At 47.3% G+C, this 14,986-nt stretch overlaps 1 protein-coding gene across 2 annotated transcripts in view; it reads left to right on the top strand.

Moving 5' to 3' along the window:
- Lnx2 (ligand of numb-protein X 2) overlaps window positions 1-14,986 on the top strand; it is a 90,364-nt gene that overhangs the window by 59,108 nt on the left and 16,270 nt on the right. For both annotated transcript variants that reach the window (XM_045155191.1, XM_045155192.1), the window contains exons 3-5: window positions 10,613-10,866; window positions 11,982-12,181; window positions 13,593-13,961. In XM_045155191.1, the coding sequence (XP_045011126.1) occupies window positions 10,613-10,866; window positions 11,982-12,181; window positions 13,593-13,961 (823 nt within the window). The remainder of the gene's footprint in view (window positions 1-10,612; window positions 10,867-11,981; window positions 12,182-13,592; window positions 13,962-14,986) is intronic.

Raw genomic sequence — 14,986 nt, 5'->3', positions numbered from 1 at the left:
ACCACTTAACCCAAACTGTGTCGCATCAAACCAGCGTCTTAAGAAGGAGACAGATTGGGCTGGAGAGATGGCTTAGCAGTTAAGCGCTTGCCTGTGAAGCCTAAGGACCCCGGTTCGAGGCTCGGTTCCCCAGGTCCCACGTTAGCCAGATGCATAAGGGGGCGCACGCGTCTGGAGTTCATTTGCAGTGGCTGGAAGCCCTGGCGCACCCATTCTCTTTCTCTTCCTCTATCTGTCTTTCTCTCTGTGTCTGTCGCTGTCAAATAAATAAATAAAAAATTTAAAAAAAAAAAGAAGGAGACAGATCGATAGATTAACACGTATGTGATGTGTCTTCTGTTCCAGCAGGCAATGTCTGAAATCTGAACCTCATCCAGAGGCCTTGGAACTGGCATCAGACCTGAATGTGCTGGTCTATAGCAGTCCTGATTAGGGCCTCTCCTTCCATCTTATATCCCATTTGAAAAGACATTTTATGATAGTCTCACTTTTGATTAAAAACCTTCAGATTCAGGCTAGAGAGATGGCTTAGTGGTTAAGGCGCATGCCTGCGAAGCCTAAGGACCCCAGTTCGATTCCCCAGGACCCATGTAAGCCAGATGCACATGGTGGTGCATGCGTCTGGAGTTCGTTTGCAGCTAGAGGCCCTGGTGTGCCCATTCTCTCTCTCTTCCTCTCTCTCTGTCTCTAATAAATAAAAATAAATTTAAAAAAAAACCACCTTGATATTCAAGTCGATGTATTTATTATCCAGCACAACTCCAAAGACAGAGTTCATTTTTTCAGCAGATGTTTTTTAATCTGCGGCGCGCCGTACACTTCTCTGCTAAGTGGTCCTGGCAGGCCAGTAGCAAGTTAGAGTCTGATGCCAGGTTGTAAATGCTAGGCCAGGACCATTTCTTTATAGTCTGTGGATTCTCTTGCCAAAGTTGATAGTCATCTCAAGTTTATTCGGTTTTTGTTGTTGATTTTGACTAGAAACCCGAGATTGGCTGCGACTTGTCAGTTGGAGAGCCTGAAGGCAGCCTTTCCAGCTTGGCAGCCGTAAGTCGCCTCAAGTTCCTTACACGGTGGCCCAGCGTCCCAGGGAACGAGGTGCTGCGTGCGAGGTGGCGCGTGACTATCCTGGGTGTCACATGGCATATCTCCGCTGGAGCTCTGTTGGAAGCAGTATAGGCCCACCCAGATCCAGTAGGAGGGGACACCCACTTCTTGTGGTGAGAGGAGAGGAAAAAATGGTGTCATGAGGGATGAAACATGAGTATCGATAACGGTGGCTCCCCTTGCACAAACCTTTTGTTAGAAGTTGATGTTTTTTCCTGTTTCATTGGCATTCTTGGGATTTCCACATCAGCAACAGTGAGTCTCCTTACCTGAGTTAGACAGCTGTGCACCTGCGTGTCCTTGCCACCTCTGCATCAGGTGGTACATTTGGCCCGGCTGGCCGGCGTGAAGCTTACAGGGCCCACTGCTGGTTAAGACTGCTGGTGACTTTTCTCCCCCAACAGGCTGCATGGCTCTTTCCAGCATCCTGACAGCCAGGCAACAGGGAGGAGGCTCCCAGCTCAGCTCTGGCTTGATTTCTCAGTGGCCTGCAGCCCAAGCATGTGGAGTCTTCAGCAACAGGGTCTTACCTCCTAGTTCTGGTGGGCAACCAAGAGCCTTGGTAATAGCCTATAAAGTTCATTTTTGTTTGTTTGTTTTTATTATTGTTATTTTGAGAGAGAGAGAATGGGTGTGCCAGGACCTTCAGCCTGCTTCGAATGAACTCCAGACGCATGCGCCCCCTTGGGCGTACATGTGACATTGCGTGCTTGCCTCACTGCGTGTAGCTACATGGGAACTGGAGATTGGAACATAAGTTTCCGAGGCAAACGCTGTAACTGCTAAGCTGTCTCTCCAGCCCGGGCCTGTAATGTTTTGAGGGCAGCAGGAACTTCCCTGGCCAACAGCTCTCTGGAAGATATTCTACCCTTGGCACCAACATGTTTCTAGTTATAATAGGCTTCTGGGCACAGCATTAGCACCTCCGCAAGATCAACAGGGGGTGCATGACTTTGTTTGCAGTGGCTGAAGGCCCTGGCATGCCCATTCTCTCTTATTTCTCTCTGCCTTTTTCTCTTTCTCTCTCAAATGAAAAAAAAAAAAGTCCTTAAGAACAAAACTTATATTGGAATGGTAAAGTTCCCACTGCTGAGTGACACAGTAAGTCATTGTCATCAGAGAGTAAAACCTGCAGGCTGGAGAGATGGCTTAGCGGTTAAGCACTTGCCTATGAAGCCTAAGAACTCCAGTTTGAGGCTCGATTCCCCAGGTCCCACATTAGCCAGATGCACAAGGGGGTGCACGCGTGTGGAGTTTGCAGTGGCTGGAGGCCCTGGTGTGCCCATCCTCTCTCTCTCTCTCTCTCTCCCCCCCCCCCTGCCTCTTCCTCTGTCTGTAGCTCTTAAATAGATAAATAAATAAACAGAGAGTAAAGCCTGGCCGTGTGTCTGTATGCTCTGGTACAAGCAAAGCCAACGCGCTGCCCGTCACCAGAGTAGAGTGCGCTGTCCTCGGTAACAAATGACTTCCCGCTTTGTTCTCACTCTCCATCGTCACTTGCGTGTACACTCTTAATTATTAAAAATGTCTACTTTTACACAATGTTCTGTGTTGCACAATCAGCAGCCTCTTACATCTTGGGTTTTGTTGTTTTGTTTCATTTTTTTGCCACATCTCTGAGTCACGTCAAGGCCCTCTCAAGTGATTGGCCACGCTCTTGCATTGGGCGAGTACTCTGTGATGTTGGAAACAGTGCTGCGTCTGTCAGAAAATATGCCCATCAAATCGTGCTAAATGTCACACAACTTGTATGTTTTCCTATTTGATGCTTTTTTAAATGTGTGTGTGTGTGTGTGTATGTATGTATTTCTTTTTTTTTTAATTTGCGAGAGAGGCAGATAAAGAATGGGCACACCAGGGCCTCTGGCCACTGCAAATGAACCCCAGACACATGCGCCACCTTGTGCATCTGGCTTACATGGGTCCTGGGGATTCGAATCTATGTCCTTGGCTTTGTGTGCCTTAACTGCTAAACCATTTCTCCAGCCCCTGTTTAATGTTTCTGTTGTTACATAAATTTAATCCCATCAGCACGAATTAAAATTTACAGTGCTCACTTTAGAAGCATGTTTATTGAAAGTGGAATAAGATGTCATGGCCATTGTGCCAGAATATCACAGGAAGTTGAAAAGTGATCTATGTATGCATGTAACCTAAAATTAAATTATACATGTGTACGTCTTTTATATATGTGTGATGGTCAGGAAGCTAGAAAGGGGATTATGAGGGGGAAGGAAATACTTTAAGGAAGGTAGGAAATAAGGTAATTGGTTACACATCATACAACAGAAAGAGGGAAGTACCCTCTTTTTGGGAGGGGCATTGGAGCAGGGGACAAGTGAAAACAGCGTTGTAATGCTTACATACGGAGATGCCATGACGGAGCCCATGACAAAAGGAAATACTCTGTGCTGTCTTCTTACCTTCACTCACCTCTGCTGGCAGTCTCCCTTTCTCCCCATGGATCTCAGTGACTGTCTGATGTCTTCTGGCATAAGTGTAAAGGACAACTTTTAATACTTCTTAAAGAACATGTCTGCTGGGCTGGAGGGATGCCTTAACAGTTAAGGCACTTGCCTGCAAAGCCGAAGGACCCAGGTTCCATTCCCCAAGACCCACATAAGCCAGATGCACAAATTGGAGCACACATCTAGAGTTCTTTACAGCAGCTGGAGGCTATGGTGTGCCCATTCTGTCTCTGTCTCTCAAATTAATTAATTTTTTAAAAGAACGTGTCAGCTGTCAAGGTCTTTATCTAATAACATTTTCATGTGGCCTTTGTTTTTGAAAGATAACCCTGTTGGATTGGGCGTTTGCGCTGTTCTTTGTCAGCTCTTGTGTTTTTTAATCGCCTCCCTTGTGCCCTCCACCTGATGCCGATTAGCCTGCGCCTTCTGAGGAGTACCAGGAGTCCACCGAGGGCCTTTTTCATGTGATGACTTTCCTTGTCACTTTTTTTGTTGTTGTTGTTCATTTTATTTATTTATTTATTTGACAGCGACAGACATAGACAGAAAGACAGATAGAGGGAGAGAGAGAGAATGGGCGCGCCAGGGCTTCCAGCCACTGCAAACGAACTCCAGACGTGTGCGCCCCCCTGTGCATCTGGCTAACGTGGGACCTGGGGAACCAAGCCTCGAACCGGGGTCCTCAGGCTTCACAGGCAAGCGCTTAACCGCTAAGCCATCTCTCCAGCCCTCCTTGTCACTTTTTAAGAGTCTTTGTCTTTTCTCAGCTTGATGTGGTGTGTCTAGATATGAATATCTACTAGATTTTTTTTTAACTTGGAGTGTGTGGTAGGTGAATGTTAAAATCAAATTTAGTAGGTTTCGTTGTTTGTTTAACCATGTCTTCAAATATGTTTCTCATAAGGGACTCATATTGTGTATATAAGGAAGATGTCTCACCTGGCCCTGAGGCTATTTTTTTCTTCCTTTTTGTTGCTGGTCATTAGACTAATTAATCTCAGTTAACCTGTCAGTCTTCTGATTTATTCTTGCTAAACCCCCCTGTTAAAGCATCTCAAGTAAATTTTCATTTCATGTATTGCATGTATTGTACTTTTCAACTCTAGAGTTTCTGTTTAGCTCTCTGTTAGAGTGATGTATACTTTCTTGCTACTGAGACATATGCTCAGACTTTCCTTTGGTTATGCAGGTGTGCTTTCTCCTTAGTTCTAGAACACATCCAAGACAGCTGGTTTAAGTCCGGTGTTTAGGCTTCTTTGGGAATAATATCTTTTGATTGCTTTCTCCTGTGTATAGACACTTGTTCTATGCATACTGAGCACTGGATATTTTTATTTAACATGAAGTGGCAAGTCTGTAAGTTAAACCTCCCCCAGGGTTTACTCATTTAGTTTTGGGTACCTTTCTTTCTTTCCTTTTTTTTTTTTTTTTTTTTTTTGAGACAAGGTCCTACTAAATAGTTTAGGCTGACATGGAACTCACAGCCCTCCTGCCTTAGCCTCCAAATGCTAGAATTACAGGCACATGCCAACATGACTAGTTTTTGCTTTTTAAATTTTGAGACCAACTGTCAGTAAATTGCCCAGGTTAGCCTTGAAGTCAGTATATACCCCAGATAGACCTTGAATTTGTATTCCTTCCTCCCTAATATCTGGGACCAGAGGCCTGCATCACCAGGCCCAACTTTTTTTTTTTCTTCCTTTTCTCTAAGACAGGTTCAACTGTGTAGCCCAAGCTGGTCTAGATTTTGCTATCTGTCTTGGAATTTGGCAATCTTCCTGCCTCCTCTACCAAGTGCTGGGATTACAGACATGTGCCACCAAGCCTGCTCTGGGACTTACTCATTCTCTCCCTCCCTCCCTCCCTCTCGTCCTCTCCCCCCCCACACACACACATGTGCGCACACATGCACATGCACACAAACATGCACGCGCGCACACATGCGCCATGGCGCACATGTGGAGGTTAGAAGACCACCTCATGCATCAGCGCCAGCCTTCCTTCTCGTTTTGAGGCAGGGGCGCTCGCCGTCCAGTGACCTTCCTGGCATTTTCCCTGTCTCCGCCTCTCTCTCTGCCGCAGGCGCACTGGGATTACAGGTGTGCATGCAGCCATCACCCCGCCTTTTGGGTGGATTCTGGGGATCCAGGTCCTCAGACTTGTACAGCAAGCGCGTTCTCTCCTGAGCCATCTCGCCAGCCCACCTAGTTTTTTTACAGCTTTGAGATGCAGTTCACATATTAAAAATGCATCTATTTAAAGTGTACAATTCAGCAGGGTTTTTTGTTTGTTTGTTTATATATTCACAGAACTGTGCACCATCGTAGTCAATGTAGAGAGCATTTCAACCCCCTAAGGGGAACCCATAGCCCATTGCCAGCCATTCCCATTCTCATACGCTCAAGTTTTGATTAAGCTGACCTAGCCCTCTTTTCCCTTAAACCCTATAATGCGTGTCACTTGTTCATGTGTGCATTGGTGTGGCTTTGGCTTTGTGATGCAGGATGTCTCTCTGCTCCAGGCAGACCCGGAGCTCCTTCCGTAACCCGGGCTGGCTTCACGCTCATTGCCATTCCCCAACCTCAGCCTCCCAAGTGCTGGTATTAAAGGCTGTCTCACCCGGCTCCCATTGTTTGGTAGGTTGTGTATGTGACAACAACAGAATTGTTTCTATGGTAATGTAGGGGTTTGCTCCCATCATTGAAAGTGCTCTTACTCTAGTCGTCATTATCTTTCCTGGTTTTTTTTTTGTTTTGCTTTGCTTTGCTTGAGCGTCAGAATCTATCAGAACTTACGTCACCCAGGCTGGACTTGAACTCCCATCTTCCTGCATCTGACTCTGAGTGCTGGAGAGTAAATGTGTGCCGCCACATGCAGCCAGACCGTCACCTTCTGATTGGCAAATCAAACACTTTTTATCCTTATTTTTGTGCCCATGCATGTGTGTGTACTGTCCTGGGTAATCTTATGGGTCCCCCAGTTTCCCTCGCTTCTCTGTTGGCGATTGAACCTAGCGCCCTAAGCGTGCTGGTCGAGCACCGTGCAGCGAAGCCCCAGCCCCACGCAGTCTGTCTTAGAAGACTGATGCGACACCTTTTTGCCACATGCGCTGGGGCTGGACACTGAGAAATAAGGCTGACGTGAGGTGGAAATCTGCCCCCGACTGGCCAGTTTGTGACAGAGCTGCAGTGTGCCTGGGGAGAAGCACTCAGCAGGAAGCCGGCCAGGCAAGACTGGTGCAGTGGCGTAACCGTTAGGGGGCAAGCAACTGCTCTGTGATTGGTCCTCTCAGCTGGAGGGAGTGGCTTGGAAGGTCACATGCCCCAGGCAGGGAAACTACTGTTGTCTGGCTAAATGGATGGGTTGGATCCATCACTTGGCCCTCTGAATACTTTATGCCCACAGACTACTGCTATTGAAGAATCTTCTCTCTATACATGCCACTAACTACTGGGGAGACGCAAGACTCATTGGAGTGCTGAGAAGTGCCAGTTAAGCGCCCAGTGGCAAATGAGTCATGTCTGTCACACGTGCCAGGCCTCAGGGAACACTGTGGCAGAGGTGGAGGAAGGAAAGCAAGAGCCAGCGCACGGGGAGGACTGCTCAGGAAGGAAAGCTGGCTGCTGGACGCAGAGTGGCCACGGCACTCACGCCTCCCAGCAGCCGTGGTTTCCTGCACATTATCGGGCCCAAGAACATGCCATCGGGGATGATGGAGGAAGGCAAGCGAGAAAGAGGGGCGGAGGGAGGGAGGAAGGAAATCAAAATGGAAGAAGTAATTGGAAAGGAGAAGGGGCTCAGTGAAAGGGAGATCAGGAGGGGAGATAAAAGGAAGTAATGGGAGTACACTATAATCAAACGCATTCTGAGCATGTATGAAAATTATCAATACAAAATGTTTTTTTTTTAAGACAAAAAACGACGGCTGTGTGTGTTCCTCTCATGGTCTTCTGCCAGGTGGTTCTAGCTCAGTTAACTCAGCTGGTCTGTCCTGTTCACATACCCGTGTTCCCAGAAGGTCTGCGTACAGCTTCCTTTCCTAACGAGATCACTCGTCCATGTCGCTACCTGGTCCCGTTGTGCGCTTTCAGCCTGCTCTCACCAGCAGTGAGTGCCCTGTTGTGAATCATTTGTTGTCTCGTTGGGAAAGTGAGCATATCTCTGTCTTCCCTCTTTCGCAACCTTAGGCTGTAATTTCTGAGATCTTTTATAGTGCCTGTGATAGCTGTGGGATTGGATTGGCCTTCATCCATGGAGGCTTAGAACTGTTAGCGAAGCTCATTCCCGCGTGTTTACAGTCTGCTCTTTCTTCCTGGGTTCCTGGACTGCTTTTCAATTGAAGATGAGATGGAACCCTTGTAGATGTGTGTGTCTGGCATATTTTGGGAATTAATTTTTTTTAATTTTTTACTTCTTGGTGTTTTCACGGCAGGGTCTCACTGTAGCCCAGGCTGACCTTGAACTCACAGTGATCTTCCTCGGCCTCCCCAAGTGCTGAGATTAAAAGCATGGGCCACCATGCCCAGTGTAAACCTTATTTTAGGGTACAGAGTGATGAGTTTCATCATGGCATTTTCACTACACTGTGTTCTTAGCCCTTCCCCTGCTGTCTTCCCCCGGTCTCCCGACCTGCTCTCCTGGCGGATCCCCTTCCTACCTTGCAATAGCCCCCCACTTCTGCTTTGACGTCACAGGCATGCTGTTACCCTCTCCTCCTCTCTTTAAGATCTTTGCTGCTTCCCATGTCTCCTGTCTTGCTTTCTGAACCAACCTACACACACACACACCCACACACACACACACACACACACACGTCTAGATTCCACATATGAGGGCAAGTGTGCAGTATTGATTGGTCTTTGAGAGTCTGGCTTGTTTTACTCTATGATCTCTGGCTCTGTCCATTTTCCTGCAAATGCCATGACCTCATTTTTCTTTATGGCTGAAGAAAATTCCACTGTGTATAAACACCACATTTTCTTGTCTTGCATGTGTGTACGTGTGACCATGTGTGTGTGGATGCACGTGAGGAGCTGTGCAGGCATGTGTGGACGCATGTTTGCAGAGGTGAGAAGTCCGTGTTGCTGTCTCCCTCGGTCACTTTCCACCTTGTTCGTGGAGAGAGGAGCTCGCTGAATCCATCAGCTGGTCTAAGTAGCTAGCTTGCCCCAAGGATCCATCTGCCTCTCAGCCTCCCAAATGCTAGGGTTGCGGGCAGACACAGCCCATGCCCAGTGTTTTCATGGGTCCTGGGGAGCCAAACTCAGGTCCGCATTTGAGTGGTAAGCGTTTTCCTGGCAGAGCCCCTTATACCACGTTTTCCTGCTCCACTTATCAGTAGATGTGCATGTAGAATGGCTCCATTCCTAGCTATCATGAATATTGTAACAGTAAACAGAGCATGTCTGTGGGGGGGGGGTTAATTGGAGTGCTTTTATGCAGCCCAGAAATAGAATAGCTGGGTCATGAAAATTCTTGTTTAAGGTTTCTGGGGTCTTCTTGGCTTTTTGAGGTAGGGTCTCGCTCTAGCCCAGGCTGACCTGTGCGGTCTCAGGGTGGCCTTGAACTCACGACGGCTGCCTTCCCACCACCCGCAGTGCATAAAGCTTCTTCCCTCCTCATACCCTTGCCAGCGTCGCCAGTGTCCTTGGTGGCATTCTCACTGGGAGAGATGTGATCTCAAAGCAGCTTTAATTTGTAAGGATACTTAACACATTTTCAAATATTTTTAATAATTTGTTATTTGCAAGGGGAGTGAGAGAATGAGAATGGGCCTGCCAGGGCCTCCAGCCGCTGCAAACCAACCAGGTGCTTGTGCTGCTTTGTGCTTTGGCTTGACATAGGTGCTGGGGAATGGAACTGGGATCCTTTATAGGCAAGTGCCATAACCACTGAGCTCTCCCTCCAGCCCCATTTTCCAATATTCATTGACCATTTATATTTCTTGTTTTGAGACCTTTCTGTTCTGTTCCTTAGCCCATTTATTGAATGAATGGCTTGGGTTTTGGTGTTTAGTTTTTGCAGTTCACTGTATATTCCAGACAGCAACCATCTGCCTTATATATAACTGGGTAAGATTCCATTTCCCATTCTGTAGAAATCACTGTGATGTTTTTTCCCCTTGTGGGGTGGAAACTTTTTAATTTCATGGAATCTTTTGTGTGTGTGTGTGTGTGTGTGAGTTCTTGGCATTCTGGAAATAAAACCTTTTTGGTCACAATGCTTGTGTCATATAGAAATTACCTCAATTTTTTTTTCCACGTTCTAGTTTTAAAAAATACTTATCAGGTCTTTATTTTTATTTTTTATTTTTGGTTTTTGAGGTAGGGTTTCACTCTGGCTCAGGGCTGACCTGGAATTCACTATGTAGTCCCAGGCTGGCCTCCCAAGTACTGGGATTAAAGGTGTGTGCTGCCATGCCTTGCTCCCTTCCCCCGCCCCCCACAGAATATATTCCTAAGCTCACATAACATATCTGCAATGCCACCATTGCAGTGCTAAATTTATACACTAAGAGCTACAGTTTTTGTCTCCTTCCATGTTCAGCATGAAGCAAGTTGTTTGGGCCTCGGCTGTGCCTGTTGCAGGTTGTAAAGCATCTGTTTGTGTTCACAGCAGTGTTTACTGAGTGTGATTAGGCCCCAGAGTAAAGCATTATCAGGGGCATCCCGTGACCATCATGGGCACTCCTGTGATCCCTTGGTTGAGATGTGATCTGAATTTTACCGACTCCTGCAGTACAGATAACACATTGAGTACTTCCTGGTCACCTGTAGATACCTGAGTATGTCTGTTTGCTAAAGTCATCTTTAAGATACACCCTGGCCATGCTGGTCCTTCTCCAGACTTTGATATGTGAAGGGAAGTAGTAAGAACTTAGTTTGAGTAGAGATCAGGACCTGAATGGTGTGTTTCCAGGTCCTTTCTGTAAAAAAGCCATTGTCATTTTTTTTCTTTGAGGTGTAAGCTTATTAACCAGCCCCCTCCCCCTTTTTTTGCTTTTCTTTTGAAATCATCTGGAACCCCCCCCCCCATTCTAGATGCCCTGGAGCCTCGCATCGGAGAGTTGCTCTAGAGAGAAGGAGCATCAGCAAAACGCACTCAGAGCTTGAGAGTGAAGGTGGATCCGTCCTAATAGACCCCGCGGGTAGTTCGCCACCAGACACGGATTGCCTGGGCTCGGAGACGGGTACTGTGCCTCCTGAGCGAAATCTAACATCTGCACCACTTCCTGGGTGGACCGAGGAGCCTGGCCTGGACAATCCTGCCTTCGAGGAGAGCGTCGGGGCAGACAGTACGTGCAGATCACCTCCTGGCGTATTTCACCTCTACTTTTCCTTCCCACTACTCATCCAACATGCGCTTTTGTCCTATCTAAAAAGTTTGCACGTACTCCTTGAACCCCAGCACTTGGGAGGCAGAGGTAGGAGGATCACTGAGTTCTAGGCCATCCTGGGACTATAGAGTGAGACCCTACCTTAAAAAAAATAAAAATAAAAAAATGAAAGTTTACATACCTCTTCATTCATTTCTCTATACTGTGAAATTGTAGCTGTCTGAAATTTAAAAACAAAATGTCTTAACCCGGATGAAGGTGGCGCTTCCTCATCCTTTGCCCATTGTAATAACTAGGCACTCACATGGTCTTCTTGTTTGTGTGTGATCAGGAACATGTTTGCCTCTTGGCATAAGACCTCAACACCAAGAACAATAAAAACAACAGGAAGTGCTCAGATCTGGTGCTTACTCTTCACCGAATATTTTCAGTTAATTAGGTGTCTGAGTAATGACATTAGGAGACTTTTTTGAAACAGGTGAAAAAAAAAAAGCCTGAGTCTTAAGAGACTAAATGATCAAGCTTGGGCAGCCAGAAGGTGGGTGGCAGCACATTATCTGACCTCAGGAGCGTACTTGTGACCACCACACGCCACAGCCTGGCATCATGATCTCACACATACCTCGGTGGTCAGCCCTAGCTGCTTCCGTCTAGAGCAAATTTTCTCTTACAAGGAACAAATTGTAGTATGTATTCCAACTGTTATCTCTTTAAGACCGAGTTCAAATTCTACCTTTTTAGGAGCTTGACTGTTCTCAACCCCTGTGGGGTGATATGCCACAGAGCATGTATTTTTTTCCTACTGCCTTCCACGGTTTGTGCTTGTTTCATGGTCCAGACTTCCTCTTACCAGCCAGGGAAGGTGATTTTTCTGCTACGGTTCCTTCTCTGCGCCCGGTCGTGTTACACAGTGAGCGATCTGATTCTCAGTAGTCACTGGCTTTCTCCTCACCGCCAGAAGAGGAAAGTTGGGAATGTTAACACTGTGTTTTTGTCATCACAGTCTCCCTCCAGTCATTGCGTACTTACTGATCATGTCCAACGTTCTTCCTCTCTTGTTTTTAACTTGGCAGCTATTCAACAGCCACTTAGTTTACCAGAAGGAGAAATCACCACCATTGAGATCCACCGGTCTAATCCATACATTCAGCTAGGAATTAGCATTGTTGGTGGCAATGAAACACCGCTGATTAACATTGTCATCCAGGAAGTCTACCGGGATGGGGTCATTGCCAGAGATGGGAGGCTCCTGGCCGGAGACCAGATTCTTCAGGTATCACTTTTAATTATTCTGCTTATTTATGCCTTTTTGTTTATAAGTTTAAAGCTTGGAAAAGCTTGGGATGCCATGGCACCTGAATTATATAAAGACTTTTTTGTTTTGTTTTGTTTTTTTTCTTGTTTTTTTGAGGTAGGGTCTCACTCTAGCTCAGGCTGACCTGGAATTTACTCTGTAGTCTATAAGGGTGGCCTTGAACTCACAGCAATCCTCCTACCTCTGCCTCCCAAGTGCTAGGATTAAAGGCGTGCGCCACCATGCCCAGCTTGTTTTGGTATTTTATTCCTTCAATTTTAATTATTTTTATTTTGGTGGAGTTTTTGTTTTGTTTTGTTTTGTTTTTTGAGCTAGGGTCTCACTATGTGACCCAGGTTAGCCTCAAAGTCACTCTATAGCCCAGGTTGGCCTAGAACTTTTGGGTTCTTTTTGTTGTTTTTCAAGGTAGGGTCTCACTCTGGCCCAGCCTGACCTGGAAATCACTATGTAGCCTCAGGGTGGCCTCGAAGTGATCCTCCTACCTCTGCCTCCCGCATGCTGGGATTAAAGGCGTGCGCCACCACGCCTGGCTTACTTTCCTTTTTTTTAAGGGGAGGGGCGTAGAAGCGATGTGTTTCGGATTTCTTGGGCAAATAGAGACGCAATTCAGTGGATTGGAGTTTTCTTCTAGGACTTGTGCTCCGTTTGCACCTGTCCTTGCACTGAGGAATCGCTTCTCGTCCGCTCCTGTGAAGGAGGCTGTTGCAGCCAGGTTCACCTTGATGGTAAAAATCACCCAACCAAAAGCAGCTTCTGGGATAAATTTGGCTTACAGGCCTGAGGGGAAGCTCCACAATGGCAGGGGAAAACGATGGCATGAGCAGAGGGTGGACATCACCCACTGGCCAACATCAGGTGGACAACAGGAACAGGAGAGTGTGCCAGACACTGGCAAGGGGAAACTGGCTATAACACCCATAAGCCCACCCCCGACAATACACTCCCTCCAAGAGGCGTTAATTCCCAAATCCCCATCAGCTGGGAACCTAGCATTCATCACACTTGAGTTTATGGGGGACACTTGAATCAAACCACCACAGAGGGTTAGCACACTGCGCAGGCTCAGGTGAGGAAACACTGGAGCAGGTGTATTTGCCTGAGGTTATCACTTAGCAACTCGGTAGCAGAATGGAGGACTTTAATTCCAGATTGTCACCAAAGCCTATGGTCCTGACTACCTCGCTCTACTTGATACAAGTCACTGCTAGAAATTATATATTTTGAAATGTCTTTAGAGTGGTTGCCTTTGTCAGGAGAATTGCCTAGCATTTTTATAGTGTTGGTTAGAAGCATCATCTAATATTTTGACAAGTTAGAACATGAGCTCTCGTCATCCATCAGCCCTGATCATTAGGATTTTACTTCCTAGGTCAACAGCTACGACATCAGCAATGTGTCCCACAACTACGCCCGGGCTGTCCTTTCCCAGCCGTGCCCCTCGCTGAGCCTCACCGTGCTGAGGGAGAGGCGCTTCGGCAGCCGGGCGCACGGCCCCGCCGACGGCGCCTCCCCGCGGGAGGACGTCTTCCAGGTGCTTCTGCACAAGCGGGACCCTGGGGAGCAGCTTGGCATCAAATTGGTCCGGAGGACAGATGAGCCGGGAGTTTTTATCCTTGATCTGCTGGAAGGGGGGCTGGCAGCCCAGGACGGCAGGCTCAGCAGCAACGACCGGGTCCTGGCCATCAACGGACACGACCTGAAGCACGGGACCCCCGAGCTTGCCGCCCAGATCATTCAGGTAAACACCCAGGGGTGAGCCTGCGTTCTTGTTTCTGTTGGCACGAGTGATCAGAACTCGGGGGTTCCTTGATGTTTTGTTGGAACACCCGGCGTAGATACCTAAACACAAGACCGTGTTGCAAACTCAATGACCCCTTTTCAGCATTTCTTATACTCTGTAATACCAGGTAGGGTGCCAATTTGTTAATCCAGGGAGGAATAAAGCAGACTTTGAAGAACAGGACACTCCTTGAGCACTCAGACCCCTTCAAAAGAGTCGACATTCTTCCTGTTGCCCCAGCGCAGGTCATCTAGCCCAGTCTCAAAGGTTGTAATCTCTCAGTTGCAGCTGAACGGGCAACAGTTCACCCAAACATTTTTCTTTCTGTGCCATATCCCTCTGCTCACACCAGTTCATTTCTACGCAAAGCAACCCTGCACAACTTCCCAGGACATGGGCAGGCTTCTCCCACAGACAGCTAGCCTAGTCCAGGCAAAGCTCTTTCTCACCCTCATAAGCCAAACCTCATAGTCCATAGTTCTTACTGAATTCAGGTCTTTCAGCTCTGACCAGAACAGTCCATCAAGCTGTACTTACAGCACTGCAAGGCATCTCTTAGGCCAAGGTTTCAAATTCTCCCACATTCCTCTTGAAAATCAGGTCCAAAAGGCCAAAGCCACACAGTCGGGTGTCTAGCAGCAATCCCACTCCTCAGTACCACTTTACTGTTGCAGTCCGGTTCACATTGCTGGTAGAAATCACCCAACCAAGAGCAGCTTCTGGAAAAAAAGAGCTTTATTTTGGCTTTCAGGCTCGAGGGGAAGCTCCACAATGGCAGGGGAAAACGATAGCATGAGCAAAGGGTGGACATCACCCCCTGGCCAACATAAGGTGGACAATAGCAACAGGAGAGTGTGCCAAACACTGGCAAGGGGAAGCTGGCTATAACACCCATAAGCCCGCCCCCACCAATACACTCCCTCCTGGAGGCTTTAAGTCCCAAATCTCCATCAGCTGGGAACCTTGCATTCATAACACCTAAG

Source organism: Jaculus jaculus, chromosome 7 (genome assembly GCF_020740685.1).
Source record: "Jaculus jaculus isolate mJacJac1 chromosome 7, mJacJac1.mat.Y.cur, whole genome shotgun sequence".
Taxonomy (NCBI): Eukaryota; Metazoa; Chordata; class Mammalia; order Rodentia; family Dipodidae; genus Jaculus; species Jaculus jaculus.
Note: the sequence above shows the minus strand (reverse complement) of the source record. Positions and strands in the feature narration are given on the sequence as shown.